We start from the raw sequence: 16,616 nt of genomic DNA, 5'->3' as shown, positions 1-16,616 counted from the left end.
GAGGCATTTTAGATGCAACAAAACTGGAGAAAAAAAAAATCATCACCCTTATGGGAGTTACACTGCAGCGGGGTAAAACAGACAATAAACAACAAACATAATAAATTATATAGCATGTCAGAAAGTAGTAAGTGATATGAAAATAAAACAAAACAAAACAAAAAACTGTTGAACTAGGAACTAGAACCATATAAATGGAACTTTTGGAAAGCTGGCTGCCTGTGGTCAGCCAAGCTAAAGCTTACTCCTAGCGACCCTCTAGGACAGAGCAGAACTGCCCCATAGAGCTTCCAAGGAGCGCCTGATAGATTTGAACTGCCAACTTTTTGGTTTTTTTTATAGCTCTGAACCACTACGCCACCAGGGTTTTACATTTATTTCACTAAGAAAACTGAATTATATGTTACAAACTGAACTTGATGCTGGGGATCGGAAAATAGATAAGACAAACCCTTTTTCTCAATGACATTACATTCTTATAAGGCAGACCAATATGGATATATAGAGATAATCATAATATAACATGCAAAGTGCTACATTAGCAGTGAGAAAAAACGTCAAGGGAGCAATTCCGTGTTTGGGGATGGGAAAGGGGAATGTTAGGGAAGACAGCTTAGTGATGTGGAAGAAAGCTGAAGTTGCTCTGGGTAGGATTTCCATGGCAGCTTTTTAATCAGTTTTGTTAACAAAGTTTGAATGATTATTACTATAAAAGTACTATATTTCAACAGGAAAGCTATTTTGGAAAATTTAGATAAGACACAGATCATCACAGACGGCTTGATTTTTTTTTTTTTGTAACACTTAAATAATCTACTCACAAATTATAAACTCCCTGAGGACAAGATTCGGTCTAATTTTTTTTCCCTAAATTTTTACATACTGCATTTTATACATAGCTTATTGAGTAATAATATTTATTGAACTGAATATTCAAACAAGTAACCTAGAAGAACGTACCATTTCTCACCAAAAGTTAAATTTTCAAACATGCACTATTTCTAAGATTCTTATTTTTGCATTAGAAGATTGTATATGTTATAAGCTGTTTCATGCTAGGTATTAACTTATTTTCATTTTTCACACAGATAATACAATTTATCCTGGCTGATCTTACATATTAAAGATAGCTGACTCTGAGACCGGTGTTTCAGAAGCTCTTTTTCACAGCTGGTGGTAATGTATTTTTTCTGACTCAGATAAACATCTAAAATTAGTCTAGTACCTTAATTTGCAGCTTTGCTTCTTGAAGTCGACCTTTCCATGATGCTACAAACCTAAGACTATCCACAGAACGGCCCATTGCCCTGTAAAAATAAAATACCAAATGTCAGAAAGAAATAATAGTAAGGAATTAAAATATAAAGAGTTCTTGAAGACAGATATAACCCTATTTATTTAAAATTTAAATATTTAGAATGTTCAAATAATCAGATCTGTAAACTGTGCATAACATCTTAGACTTCGCTTTAAGGTTTTAAAGTTAACTCTTTATATGTCATTCTCCTCTTCAAGGTTGTAAGCACCTTGAGGGTAAGGCCTTGCATTCACATTTTTACATCTTCCATTTTGATCACACCGCAGGAAACTGCAAGTACATAACAAACAGTAACCAGTTGTCACTCAGCTGACTCTGACTCATGGCAACTCCATGTGTGTCAGAGCAGGGTTTCCAATGGCTGGGTTTTCAGAAGTAGATTGCCAGGACTTCCTTCCAAGATGTCTCCGGGTGGACTCAAACTTTCAGCCTTTTGGTTAGCCAAGCACATTAACTGTCGGCAGTACAGGACCTCCAGGCACGTGGGAAGTGCTCTATAAATACCTATTAGCTGGGCTGAAATATTAACTGATATTTACAGTGTGATCCTGAGGCACTACAAATGGAAAGCCCCCTGAGTCACCAAAAACACAACTAAATTTTGTTTAATATGTATTTGGTAGTGTTTCTTTTATTACAATGTATTAAGTTAAAATTTACAGTCTATATTTTTCTTATATAAGATATGATAGTACGAGTGTGCTATAAAATTCTTTGATCTTAACCAACAAGTCCAGTTCCTCACCAAGAAGTCTAATCAGTGCTGTCCGATGGAAATTTCCGCAAAAATAAAAATGATTTCCATGCAATTCAAATATTAGTCACTTGCCACATGTGATTACTGAGCACTTCAAATGTGGCCACTGTGATAAGAAATTGAATTTCTAATTTTATTATATATAAATCATTTTAAATAATCATTTTAAATTGCTATACGTGACCTGTGGCTACCATATTGGATAGCACAGGTCTACATAAATAATCAGTGTCATGAAAAATAAATTTTACCTTTTTTAATTCTAATAAAACATTATAATTAAAAGCAGTGCTTTTTAAAACAAAAAACCTAAAAGTTAACTGTGTTATTAAAAGGAAAGTATTAGGAAATAACACAATTACCTGGATTTCAACAACACATTTATTCTCGACAATGGAGGGAATGTGATAAGAAGTGATTAAAGCCAAATATAATTACTGTTGGTGGCAAATAAGTAGTTCATTTTCATTACCTTGCAGTTTCCTGGCGAAGAGCATTGAGAAATGTGTCTGGGTGGAAGAGTTCTGATAGGTCCAGTGTCTCAGAGAGAAGGGCCTGTTTTTCAGCTTTTTCTACCCAGTTCTACATGGAAAAATACACACACACACACACACACATTTTTAAAATTCTGTAAATCTGAAAGGTAAGGAAATTAAATAGTTATTATGCATAGGTCATTTTCAATGAGAAAGTTATGTAGTTTTCAAATGTTCTGAAACGATGCCTAGAAAAAAGATTCCCACTTCATACTGTGAAGTCTGTCCGAATTATCTGGCATAATATTCATCCATCACAAACAAGCTTCCTTGCACAATCTTTGTTGGTGAAAATCTATTCAAAGAGTCTAAAATATGGGAATTAATCTAATGTACACTTTAAAGTTGTGGGCCCACAGTTGTCCCAGTGATGTCCTGCCCTCTCAAAGCGTGCTCAAGAGACGCAGCATCTGGGTCTAACGTCAGGGTCCTCAGGGTCTCAGAGTCTCCGCACTGCAAACTGAAGGAGAGTTCCAGATCCAGGTCTGTCTGGGAATTTGCCACCTCACTGAATCAAATATTACACAGGAGGATAATGTCCAAAAATAACAATTCTTTGTTAAAAGGCACTTAAAAATATTTTCTACTTATCTGTCATTTTATAAATCAATCTATAGTCCATCTGGAGAAATACACATCAAAATAAAGTGTCTGTGGTGAGTAGAACAAAAAAATGTCATTTAGAACAAATAAAAACAACAAAGTCTTGTGCAACACTTACAATATGTCAGGCACTGTGTTAATCAACTTTATGGTTACCAGAACCCTGTGAGTTAGTTATTAAAACCAAAACAAAAGGGGGCCAAGATGGCTGACTAGGTAGAAGCTACCTCAGGTCCCTCTTGCAAACAAAGACTCAGAAAAACAAGTGAATCGGTCACATACGTGACAAAATACGAACCCTGACCATCAAACACAGATCTAAAGAGTTGACCTGAGTGACAGAGACTGAGAACGAACAACCATGGGGAAGCAACGACTGTGTTCGGAACCTGGAGCCAGCGTCCCAGTCAGGAAACCTTGGCGCCAGGCTTTGGCCTGGGCAAAGGGAAGCTGAGCACGGCAACCTGAGACGGCGCAAACACAGGATGCAGCCCTAGCCCCCAGAAGTGACCTCGGGGGAAAGCCCACCTAGTGCATGCAGACAGCGCAGCGACACGGCTGACAGGAGGAGAAGTCACCGGGAGGCAGCGACTGGTTTTGGAGCTGGGAATGCGGCGTCCCAGCCAGGGAACCTTGGCGCTGGGCTTTGGACTGGGAGCGGAGGAACTGACCACGGCTTCTGAGACAGCACAAGCATGGGACGCAGGCCTGACCCTCAGGGGCATTCTCGACCCAGCCAGTGCACACAGTCAACACGCCCCTCCGGAATCTCAGATAAAACAGTCATCCCAAGCAAGATAAGTAACTTTGTCCATATTCCGGGGTGCTACTCTCTCCTATTTATCTGAACCCTCCCCTTCCGTTCCCAGGCAGCTTCATTAACATTGGAATTTCCTGAGTCAGAGAGTGAAGTGCGCTACGGTTTTTCTTTCTTTCTTTTTTTTTGGTCTTTTCCTAACCCATTCTTCTGGCCTGAGAAAAGCAGCTACAAAAAACCCAGGGACCAAAAATCCTTCCCTAATTGGACTAAAAACACAGAACCAGCTCCAGCCAAACATATGTGATCCACAGTCTTGGGCTTTCATCTCTACAGGGAACAAGGTGACTATTATAATGCAAAGGCAATTCTGATAGGGACCTGACTGTAATTGTTTTAGGGGATTACTGGTAAGACAAGTTTCCCAGGTCTGATATCTCTGCGTATTCAACACAGCCCTCACTGACCCACAACAGGGAACTGAGGGCTGAAGCTCTCCGCAGACCACCTAGCCTCCTACCTTAGGGGTCTAAGGAGGGTGACACCTACCAGTCTGTAGAGGTACATGCATTTGGGGCCTAAGGTACAGCTGCAGAGCCCACCCACCAAAGTGCTTTACGAATAGAGACACACCTACCTCAGTGGCACTTGGGGGAAGCCTGTCAGCCTCCTGCTCCCCTGGAGTGTGAAACCCTGCTGCTACTAGAATCTGGTGCACACAACTATCACCACTATTTCTCTAGGTGGATAGGTGACAGTCTGTACCACACACCTGATGACCCCAAATCAGATTCTACTCAAGAACAGTGAATGGACTCTTAGGCTTATATATCTGTTAACAGCCCAAACCAGCTGGTAACAGAACATAAGTGACTCAAGGGCAACAACAATCAAGACAGCACAATCTAGTAGCCCATCTACGTACATTGAAAGAAAACAAAACAAGATAAGACAGTGAGCAAATATAGAATAAATCACTACAATATCTTAGTGATGGCTCGGAGACAGCAGTCGATATCAAACCACATAAAGAAGCAGACCATGATTGCGTCTACAACTCCCCAAACTAAAGAATCAAAATCTTTCCCAAATGAAGATACAATCCCGGAATTGCCAGATACAGAATATAAAAAACTAATTTACAGAATGCTTCAAGACATCAGGGATGACCTCAGAAATGAAATAAGGCAAGCAACAGAAAAAGCCAAGGAACACATGGATAAAGCAGTTGAAGAACTCAAAAAGATTATTCAAGAACATAGTGGAAAAATTAATAAGCTGCAAGAATCCATAGAGAGACAGCATTCAGAAATCCAAAAGATTAACAGTAAAATTACAGAATTAGACAACTCAATAGGAAGTCAGAGGAGCAGACTCGAGCAACTGGAATGCAGGGTGGGGGATCTGGAGGACAAGGGAATTGACACTAACATAGCTGAAAAAAAATCAGATAAAAGAATTTAAAAAAATGAAGAAACCCTAAGAATCATGTGGGACTCTATCAAGAAGAATAACTTGCGTGTGATTGGAGTTCCAGAACAGGGAGGGATAACAGAAAATACAGAGAGAATAGTTGAAGATCTGTTGGCAGAAAACTTACCTGACATCATCAAAGACGAAAGGATATCTATGCAAGATGCTCATCGAACCCCATTTAAGATTGATCCAAAAAGAAAATCACCAAGACATATTATCATCAAAGTTGCGAAAACCAAAGATAAAGAGAAAATTTTAAAAGCAGCTAGGGAGAAAAGAAAGGTCTCCTACAAAGGAGAATCAATAAGAATAAGTTCAGACTACTCAACAGAAACCATGCAGGCAAGAAGGCAATGGGATGACATATATAGAGCACTGAAGGAGAAAAACTGCCAGCCAAGGATCATATATCCAGCAAAACTCTCTCTGAAATATGAAGGCGAAATTAAAACATTTACAGATAAACACAAGCTTAGAGAATTTGCAAAAACCAAACCAAAGCTACAAGAAATACTAAAGGAAATTGTTTGATCAGAAAACCAATATCAGATACCAGCAATACACAAGGTCACAGAACAGAACATCCTGATATCAACTCAAATAGGGAAATCACAAAAACAAATTAAGATTAATTTTAAAAAGAAAAAAAATGCTCAAAACAGGGAATCATTGAAGTCATTATGTAAAAGATCACAATAATCAAAAACAGGGACTAAATACACGTGGCGTAGAACTGCCATATGGAGAGGGAAACAAGGTGATATAGGACAATACAAGTTAGGTTTTTACTTAGAAAAATAGGGGTAAATATTAAGGTAACCACAAAGAGGTATAACAACTCCATAAATCAAAATAAAAACCAAGAAAAACAGAGTTAAATACTATGAAAATGAGGAACACACATTTTACAAAGAAAAACGTATCAGCACAAAAAAGTAAGTGGAACAAGGAAATTGTCAAGAACACACACAAAAAGGCATCAAAATGACAGCACTAAAAACGTACTTATCTATAATTACACTGAATGTAAATGGACTAAATGCACCAATAAAGAGACAAAGAGTCTCAGACTGGAGAAAGAAACACGATCTGTCTATATGCTGCCTACAAGAGACACACCTGAGACTTAGAGACACAAACATACTAAAACTCAAAGGATGGAAAAAAATATATCAAGCAAACAACAAGCAAAAAAGAGCAGGAGTAGCAACATTAATTTCTGACAAAACAGACTTCAAAGTTAAATCCACCACAAAGGATAAAGAAGGACACTACATAATGATTAAAGGGACAATTGACCAGGAAGATATAACCATATTAAATATTTATGCACCCAATGACAGGGCTGCAAGATACATAAAACAAACTTTAACAGAACTGAAAAGTGAGATAGACACCTCCACAATTATAGAAGGAGACTTCAACACACCACTTTCGGAGAAGGACAGGACTTCCAGTAAGAAGCTCAATAGAGACACGGAAGACCTAATTGCTACAATCAACCAACTTGACCTCATAGACTTATACAGAACACTCCACCCAACAGCTGCAAAGTATACTTTTTTTTCTAGCACACATGAAACATTCTCTAGAATAGACCACATATTAGGTCATGAAACAAACCTTTGCAGAATCCAAAACATCGAAATATTACAAAGCATCTTCTCAGACCACAAGGCCATAAAAGTGGAAATCAATAACAGAAAAATTAGGGAAAAGAAATCAAATATTTGGAAACTGAACAGTACCCTGCTGAAAAAAGACCAGGTTATAGAAGACATTAAGGAGGGAATAAAGAAATTCATAGAATGCAACGAGAATGAAAACACCTCCTATCAAAACTTCTGGGACACAGCAAAAGCAGTGCTCAGAGGTCAATTTATATCAATAAATGCACACATACATAAAGAAGAAAGAGCCAAAATCAGAGAACTGTCCCTACAACTTGAACAAATAGAAAGTGAGCAACAAAAGAATCCATCAGGCACCAGAAGAAAACAAATAATAAAAATTAGAGCTGAACTAAATGAATTAGAGAACAGAAAAATAATTGAAAGAATTAACAAAGCCAAAAGCTGGTTCTTTGAAAAAATTAACAAAATTGATAAACCATTGGCCAGACTGACTAAAGAAATACAGGAAAGGAAACAAATACCCCAAATAAGAAACGAGATGGGCCACATCACAACAGACCCAACTGAAATTAAAAGAATCATATCAGATTATTATGAAAAATCGTACTCTAACAAATTTGCAAACCTAGAAGAAATGGATAAATTCCTGGAAAAACACTACCTACCTAAACTAACACAATCAGAAGTAGAACAACTAAATAGACCCATAACAAAAAAAGAGATTGAATGGTAATAAAAAAACTCCCAACAAAAAAAAAAGCCCTGGCCCGGACAGCTTTACTGCAGAGTTCTACCAAACTTTCAGAGAAGAGTTAACACCACTACTACTAAAGGTATTTCAAAGCATAGAAAATGATGGAATAACTACCTAACTCATTCTATGAAGCCACCATCTCCTTGATACCAAAACCAGGTAAAGAAATCACAAAAAAAGAAAATTACAGACCTATATCCCTCATGAACATAGATGCAAAAATCCTCTACAAAATTCTAGCCAATAGAATTCAACAACATATCAAAAAAATAATCCACCATGACCAAGTGGGATTTATCCCAGATATGCAAGGGTGGTTTAATATTAGAAAAACCATTAATGTAATCTACCACATAAATAAAACAAAAGACAAAAACCACATGATCTTATCAAATGATGCAGAAAAGACATTTGACAAAGTCCAACACCCATTTATGATAAAAACTCTCACCAAAATAGGAATTGAAGGAAAATTCCTCCACTTAATAAAGGGCATCTATACAAAGCCAACAGCCAATATCACTCTAAATGGAGAGAGCCTGGAAGCATTTCACTTGAGAACGGGAACCAGACAAGGATGCCCTTTATCACCGCTCTTATTCAACATTGTGCTAGAGGTCCTAGCCAGAGCAATTAGGCTAGATAAAGAAATAAACGCCATCCGGATTGGCAAGGAGGAAGTAAAATTATCTCTATTTGCAGATGACATGATCTTATACACAGAAAACCCTAAGGAATCCTCCAGAAAACTACTGAAACTAATAGAAGAGTTTGGCAGAGTCTCAGGTTATAAGATAAACATACAAAAATCACTTGGATTCCTCTACATCAACAAAAAGAACATCGAAGAGGAAATCACCAAATCAATACCATCCACAGTGGCCCCCAAGAAGATAAAATACTTAGGAATAAAGCTTACCAAAGATGTAAAAGACCTATACAAAGACAACTACAAAGTACTAGTGCAAGAAACTAAAAAGGACCTACATAAGTTGAAAAACATAGCTTGCTCATGGATAGGAAGACTTAACATAGTAAAAATGTCTAGTCTACCAAAAGCCATCTATATATACAATGCACTTCCGATCCAAATCCCAATGACATTTTTTAATGCGATGGAGAAACAAATCACGAACTTCATATCGAAGGGAAAGAAGCCCCGGATAAGTAAAGCATTACTGAAAAAGAAGAAGAAAGTGGGAGGCCTCAATCTACCTGATTTTAGAACCTATTATACAGCCACAGTAGTCAAAACAGTCTGGTACTGGTACAACAACAGGCACATAGACCAATGGAACAGAATTGAGAATCCAGATATCAATCCATCCACATATAAGCAGCTGATATTTGACAAAGGCCCAGTGTCAGTTAATTGGGGAAAAGATAGTCTTTTTAAAAAACAGTGCTGGCATAACTGGATATCCATTTGCAAAAAAATGAAACAGGACCCATACCTCATACCATGCACAAAAACTAACTCCAAGTGGATCAAAGACCTAAACATAAAGACTAAAACGATAAAGATCATGGAAGAAAAAACAGGGAGAATGTTAGGAGCCCTAATACAAGGCATAAACAAAATACAAAACATTACCAAAAATGACAAAGAGAAAGCAGATAACTGGGAGCTCCTAAAAATCAAACACCTATGCTCATCTAAAGACTTCACCAAAAGAGTAAAAAGACCACCTACAGATTGGGAAAGAATTTCCAGCTATGACATCTCCGACCAGCGCCTGATCTCTAAAATCTATATGATTCTGTTAAAACTCAACCACAGAAAGACAAACAACCCAATCAAGAAGTGGGAAAAGGATAAGAACACACACTTCACTAAAGAAGATATTCAGGCAGGTAACAGATACATGAGAAAATGCTCTCGATCATTAGCCATTAGAGAAATGCAAATTAAAACCACGATGAGATTCCATCTCACTCCAACAAAGCTGGCATTAATCCAAAAAACACAAAATAATAAATGTTGGAGAGGCTGCAGAGAGATTGGAATTCTTATACACTGCTGGTGTACAACCACTTTGGAAATCTATCTGGCGTTTTCTTAAAAAGTTAGAAATAGAACTACCATACAACCCAGAAATTCCACTCCTCTGAATATACCGTAGAGAAATAAGAGCCTTCACACAAACAGATATATGCACACCCATGTTTATTGCAACTCTGTTTACAATAGCAAAAAGCTGGAAGCAACCAAGGTGTCCCTCAACGGATGAATGGTTAAACAAATTGTGGTACATTCACACAGTGGAATACTACGAATCGATAAAGAACAGTGACGAATCTGTGAAACATTTCATAACATGCAGGAACCTGGAAGGCATTATGTTGAGTGAAATTAGTCAGAGGCAAAAGGACAAATATTGTATAAGACCAGTATTATAAGATCTTGAGAAATAGTATAAATTGAGAAGAACACATACTTTTGTGGTTACGAGGGGGGCAGGGAGAGAGGGTGGGAGAGGGTTATTTACTGATTAGTTAGTAGATAAGAACTACTTTAGGTGAAGGGAAGGACAATACTCCATACGCGGAAGATCAGCTCAACTGGACTGGACCAAAAGCAAAGAAGTCTCCGGGATAAACTGAATGCTTCAAAGGTCAGCGGAGCAAGGGCAGGGGTTTGGGTACTATGGCTTAGGGGGACTTCTAAGTCAATTGGCACAATAATTCTATTATGAAAACATTCTGTATCCCACTTTGAAATGTGGCATCTGGGGTCTTAAATGCTAACAAGCGGCCATCTAAGATGCATCAATTGGTCTCAACCCACCTGGAGCAAAGGAGAATGAAGAACACCAAGGTCACACAATAACTATGAGCCCAAGAGACAGAAAGGGCCACATGAACCAGAGACTTACATCATCCTGAGACCAGAAGAACTAGATGGTGCCCAGCCACAACCAATGACTGCCCTGACAGGGAGCACAACAGAGAACCCCTGAGGGAGCAGGAGAACAGTGGGATGCAGACCCCAAATTCTCATAATAACACCAGACTTAATGGTCTGACTGAGACTAGAGGAATCCTGGCAGTCATGGTCCCCAAATCTTCTGTTGGCCCAGGACAGGAACCATTCCCAAAGACAACTCATCAGACATGGAAGAGACTGGACAACGGGTTGGAGAGAGATGCTGATGAGGAGTGAGCTACTTGTATCAGGTGGACACTTGAAACTGTGTTGGCATCTCCTGTCTGGGGGGGAGATAGGAGGGTAGAGAGGGTTAGAAACTGGCAAAATTGTCACGAAAGGAGAGACTGGAAGGAGGGAGCGGGCTGACGCATTAGGGGGAGAGTAAGTGGGAGTATGGAGTAAGGTGTATATAAGCTTATATGTGACAGACTGACTTGATTTGTAAGCTTTCACTTAAAGCAGAATAAAAATTATTAAAAAAAGAAAACAAAAACCTACTGCCATCAAGTCGATTCCAACTCCTAGGGACCCTACAAGACAGAGTGGAACTGCCCCATAGGATTTCCAAGGAGCACCTGGTGGATTCATAGCTTTTGGTTGGCAGCCGTAGCACTTAACCACTATGCCACCAGAGTTTCCAAGTTAGTTATTAGTATCCCCATTTGTAAATGAGAGAATGGAGGATGACTTGCCCAAGGATACACAGTTAGTAAGTGCTGGGGCCAGTAAATAAACTCAGGCAAACTGAGTGATCTGTTTCTCTGTAATATTTCCTCCAGGTGCTAATGAGCCTTAAGAGCTAGCTTACTGATGACATCTGATTCAGTCCGTTGTCTTAGCTGGTGCACAGAGATGGTACCACGGCAATGTAAGCTATTAAAAACTTACCAAATTCTCATTTATCCAGTAATTCATTTTGTATGAATCATAAACAGTCCAGGAAGCACTTGTGTTTATTTAATTTATTACTGTGTAGAAATGATGTGATTCATGTACTGTAACACTATTGTCCACCCAAGCATCTACACTGTCAGCCAGGTCGAGAAGGGGAGAAATTAAAATGTCCAAAACTACTGTGTATGCACTGATATCTTCATGTATTTGGCTAGTACTCATATCCTGTAGCAAAAATGCTTCTATATCCTTCCTATCAATGGATAATATGCTGATTTCATAAGAAGAAAAGATTTTAAAAAGAGGTCTCCTTAACAAAAAAGTACAATTATTTTTTCTTGGATATTATCCTTCACATAATAATACTTCCTAAAGAATTCATTATCAATTCAATAATTTTAAGTGTAACACATTTTGTTAGAATGCCCTATTAAGTATTTTTTTTTTTAATTATCTGCTTTTTATTTTCATTGGCTAAATATAACCAACGAATTGTGTTTTCCAGGACACTTTTTACTACATATACTTATTCCTATTACTTTACAACAGCTACCATCAGCCCCTTTGTTGGCAGTCGAGCGCTGAATCGTTGGCACCCTCCAGGATTCCTTTAAATAATTATTACTACATAAATATTTAAAAGTATACAATTATTTCATTAATGTCTTAAAATTAATTTTGAATTAAAATAACTGCAAAAGAGTTTTGCCAGGAATCGATGTGCATGTGTTCAAACTAATTAAAAATTAGAGTGTTGCTGCTAATCAGATTTTCTCTTCATTAACTTTGAATTAATATAATTAGCCATGGAGAAAAAACTCCTCTAGCGAAACCGTTCACAGGGAAAAATAGCTTGTTAGTCTATTAAGCTTAAAGGTAGGCTAACACAAAACTATTATTTGATAAAATAAAGATTCTTTTAATGTGTATAATGTTTTTGAACAGCAGTGAAGAACCAAGTAAATTTTATTATTTTTAAAAACTACAGTTATATTCATATATAAGTATGAAAATAAAAGACATAAATAGCCTAATCTTTATAAATAAGCAGAATTATGCATATATGATTCAGGCTTTCACCAAAGTTGTAGACATATTAGCTGGCAAATATTTCTCAGCAAATGCTTCTTTATTCTACTCTTGGTCGTGGGGCAGGTCCCTTTTAAAATTAGATTTGAGATTAACATAAGATCTCTAGTCTACCCTATGATTATGACACTAAAACCAAAACCAAACCCACTGCCGTCAAGTCGATTCCGACTCATAGCGACCTTATATTATGACACTATATACCTATAATTCTTCGAATGATGAAAATAAATGTGATTATGAAGATAAACAGATAAATAGCTAATGGAATTGAACAACTTACTGGGTTGAGCGATCTTGCTGAATGCCCTTAAAAAAACATATACAATCAATCCTCCACTTACAGATTCTGTATTTGCAAATTCAGTAACTTGCTAAAATTTATTTCCAACCACAAATCCATACTTAAGGTGCCTTAGGGATCATTCTCAGACATGTGCAGAGTGGTGAAAACTTTGAGTTACCCTGGCGTACATATCTATGGTCTAACAAGATGGTGCTCTTCCTTGTTTCTGTTCTCATATCGTAAACAAGTCCCCTTTTTAGGGCCTACTTAGTGTCACATTTTTGAGCTTTTTGTTGGTGATTTTGCTATTTAAAATGGCCACAAGCATAGACCTGAAGTGCTCTCTAATGGTCCTAAGCACAAGGACACTATGATGTGCCTTATGGAGAAAATATATGTTAGATAAGCTTCACTCAGGCATTACAAAGAGAGGGCTGTTGGCTGTGATTATCGATGTTAATTAACTGACAATATATATTAAATAAGGTACCTTTAAGCAGAAACACACATAAAACAAGGTTATGTACTGGTCTGTTGAAGAAAATGTCGTGATCAGGGGCTCGCAGAACCTAACCTTGTACTTCCCCTGGATCAATGATTCAGTATTTGTGGCAATTTTATAGAACATAATTAGTGTGATCATAAAAATTGACTGTACATCTATACGTATAGATACACACTTAGAATCCTAGGCAGTAAAACTTCTAAACTGGAATGAATCATAGATACCATCTGGTATAGTCCCTTCATCATAAGTAAATGATTTTTCCCAGGTAATATGAAACTGTTTAAAAATATTACAATATTTTATTTAAAAAATACTGATAATGAAGTAGAATCTATGAATTCAAATGACACTCATTTGCTTGCTCAGAGACAGTCGTGAATGCAAAGAGTAAAGGAAGATGTGACATGCAAAAATAACTGTGACAAGAGGTAGTAATTTGAAAACTATACAGTAAAACCGGCAAAAGCTAGAACCCGTGCAAGGCAGAAACTTGTCAGAGAAGGAAAACTGAAGTATTTTCCACTAAAATGAGCAATAAAAAAGACTGTACCCTGTCAAAGGGAGAAAACTTGTGATACCCAGAAAAACAAAGCAGTCCCTTCGAGTTCCAGCTCTCACAGGTCGCACTGTATTAGAAATGAGTAGTGTCTAATGCGAGCTCCACTCCTGTTAGGCAATGGAGACTAGAAATATTCCATAGGAAGCTGGTGACTAGAGTGAAGTTCACTGCCAAAAGGCCAGTGAAAGACACCTGAAGAGAAAAATGCTGCCTATTTTTTCCTGGGCAATGGTCCAAGAAATTATATGCCTGGGAGGGCAGAAGGTCAGAAGCACAGCTTTGTATTCAGAAACTTAAACCTATACTTGATAAATGACCAAAGTACCCCTAAAAACCCATAGGAAAAGGACAGACTATTCCATGTATGATGATGGATAACTGCTTATGCTCATGTGTAAAATATGTATATAAACTTACAACACAGACAAAAAAAAAATCACTAGGACAAAAGATCTAAAAGATAAAAGCAAAGCATTTAAATTTTAAAATAAAATATAAGAGAATATCTTCATTTCAATGTAGAAAAAGGTTTCTTAAACATGAAATCAAAAGCATAAGCTGTGAAGGAATGTGATTTTTTACAGAAACTAAAATTTAGAAAAAGTTAAAACTATTTGGCATTCACAGTAGAAAAAGATGAGATAAACCAGCCTCGAGGGGCCCACACAAGAATCTTTGAGGAAAGAAAAGACTAAGATGAAAGGATAATATGATGAGTTGAAAAGAAAAAAAAAAAAAACTAGGATGAAAGTAAACTCAATTAGTAAGGAAGGAATTGCAAAGGAATGCAAATTAAAATTCACATCGGAAATAAAGAAAAAATTGGCACTGTGGAAAATCAAAGCAGTAAAATAAAGTTCAAACGTAAGAGGCTCCCCAAACCCAGAAGAAGAAAAAAGAAACATGGCAGATATGGTAAATAAGAAGTCCTCAAATAAAAATACAAGAAATAAAGACACAGCTAAATAATTACTTCCTGAATATGGGAGTTGGGGAAGGGAAACAACCCAGCATCTACAGATTTAAAGAGCTCACCATCTTTTTGGTAAAATTAATTATATGTTCTCTCTAAACATACTTCTACACATTTTAAAACCATATTTTCAAATTACAAATAAAAACATTCTAGGATTGCCAAGACAGCAAAATCAAGCTATCCATAAAGGATGGAAAATCTTTCTGACTTCATACTTTCCTCTCTAAAGTTAATGCCAGCAAGTGGTGGACACACGCACAACTTTTTTGAGAAAAAAGGCCTTTCCACCAAAAATTTTATATCCAGTTATGATTCATTTCTGAATATAAAAGAATAACAATTTTACATAGACTAGAGTTCGGAAAATAAATACATCATCTCTGTATCTTTTTTTCTTTAATCACTACCAAAAATGTTATCCACCTCTCTTATAGATTGATCAAAACTAAGGTTTTTAAGGATGCAGAAATCAAAGGCTAAAGCTATTGGCTAATAAAGCAATGAAATCAGTTAAAAAATAGAACTGAATCTAAATTACTATTGTAACAAAATTAAATGTACATAATAAATATTTCATTAAAAAACCTAAAAGTGAAAAAGCACAAAAACAAACAATTAAATCAAATAACAGGAGTAAATCCAAATATATCGCTTCTGCCCCATGGAGCCCCCATGTGTCTGTTAGTTTGTCATACTGTCGGGGCCTGTGTGTTTCTGTGATGCTGGAAGCTGTGCCACCGGTATTCAGATACCAGCATGGTCACCCATGGAGGAAGGTTTCAGCTGAGCTTCCAGACTAAGAAAGACTAAAAAGAAGGAGCTGGCAATCTATATCTGAAAATAATTAGCCAGTGAAAACTTTATGAATAGCAGCAGAACATTGTCTGACACAGTGCCAGAAGATGAGCCCCTCAGGCTGGAAGATACTCAAAATACGACTGGGGAAGAGTTGCCTCCTCAAAGTAGAGTTGATCTTAATGATGTGGATGGAGTCAAGCTTTCAGGACCTTCATTTGCTGACGTAGCATGATTCAAAATGAGAAGAAAACAGCTGCAAACATCTATTAATAATTGGAATATGGAATACACAAACTATGAATCTAAGAGAGTTGGAAATCATCAAAAATGAAACGGAATGCATAAAGACCGATATCCTAGGCATTAGTGAGCTGAAATGGGCCGGTATTGCTCATTTTGAATTGGACAATTATATGGTCTACTATGCCGGGAATAACAACTTGAAGAAGAATGGTACTGCATGCATTGACAAAAGAACATTTCAACATCTATCCTGAAATACAATGCTGTCAGTGACAGAATAATATCCATAGGCCTTCAAGGAAGACCAGTTAATACAACTACTATTCAAATTTACGCACCAACCACTAATGCTAAAGAGGAAGAAACAGAGGATTTTTACCAATATCTGGAGTATGAAATTGATCAAACATGTAATCAGGATGCATTGATAATTACTGGTGATCAGAATGCAAAATTTGGAAACAAAGAAGGATCGGTAGTTGGAAAATATGGCTTTGGT

The 16,616-nt window shown here is 37.1% G+C and overlaps 1 protein-coding gene across 2 annotated transcripts in view; it reads right to left on the bottom strand.

Annotated features, from left to right (window-relative positions):
- The window catches only part of DYNC2H1 (dynein cytoplasmic 2 heavy chain 1), a 413,953-nt gene that overhangs the window by 33,170 nt on the left and 364,167 nt on the right, over window positions 1-16,616 (bottom strand). For both annotated transcript variants that reach the window (XM_064288850.1, XM_064288851.1), the window contains exons 86-87: window positions 2,548-2,657; window positions 1,226-1,307 (exon numbers count right to left, since the gene is read on the bottom strand). In XM_064288850.1, coding sequence (XP_064144920.1) covers window positions 1,226-1,307; window positions 2,548-2,657 — 192 coding nt within the window. The remainder of the gene's footprint in view (window positions 1-1,225; window positions 1,308-2,547; window positions 2,658-16,616) is intronic.

This window comes from Loxodonta africana, chromosome 7 (assembly GCF_030014295.1).
Source record: "Loxodonta africana isolate mLoxAfr1 chromosome 7, mLoxAfr1.hap2, whole genome shotgun sequence".
In the NCBI taxonomy this organism is placed as follows: Eukaryota; Metazoa; Chordata; class Mammalia; order Proboscidea; family Elephantidae; genus Loxodonta; species Loxodonta africana.
Note: the sequence above shows the minus strand (reverse complement) of the source record. Positions and strands in the feature narration are given on the sequence as shown.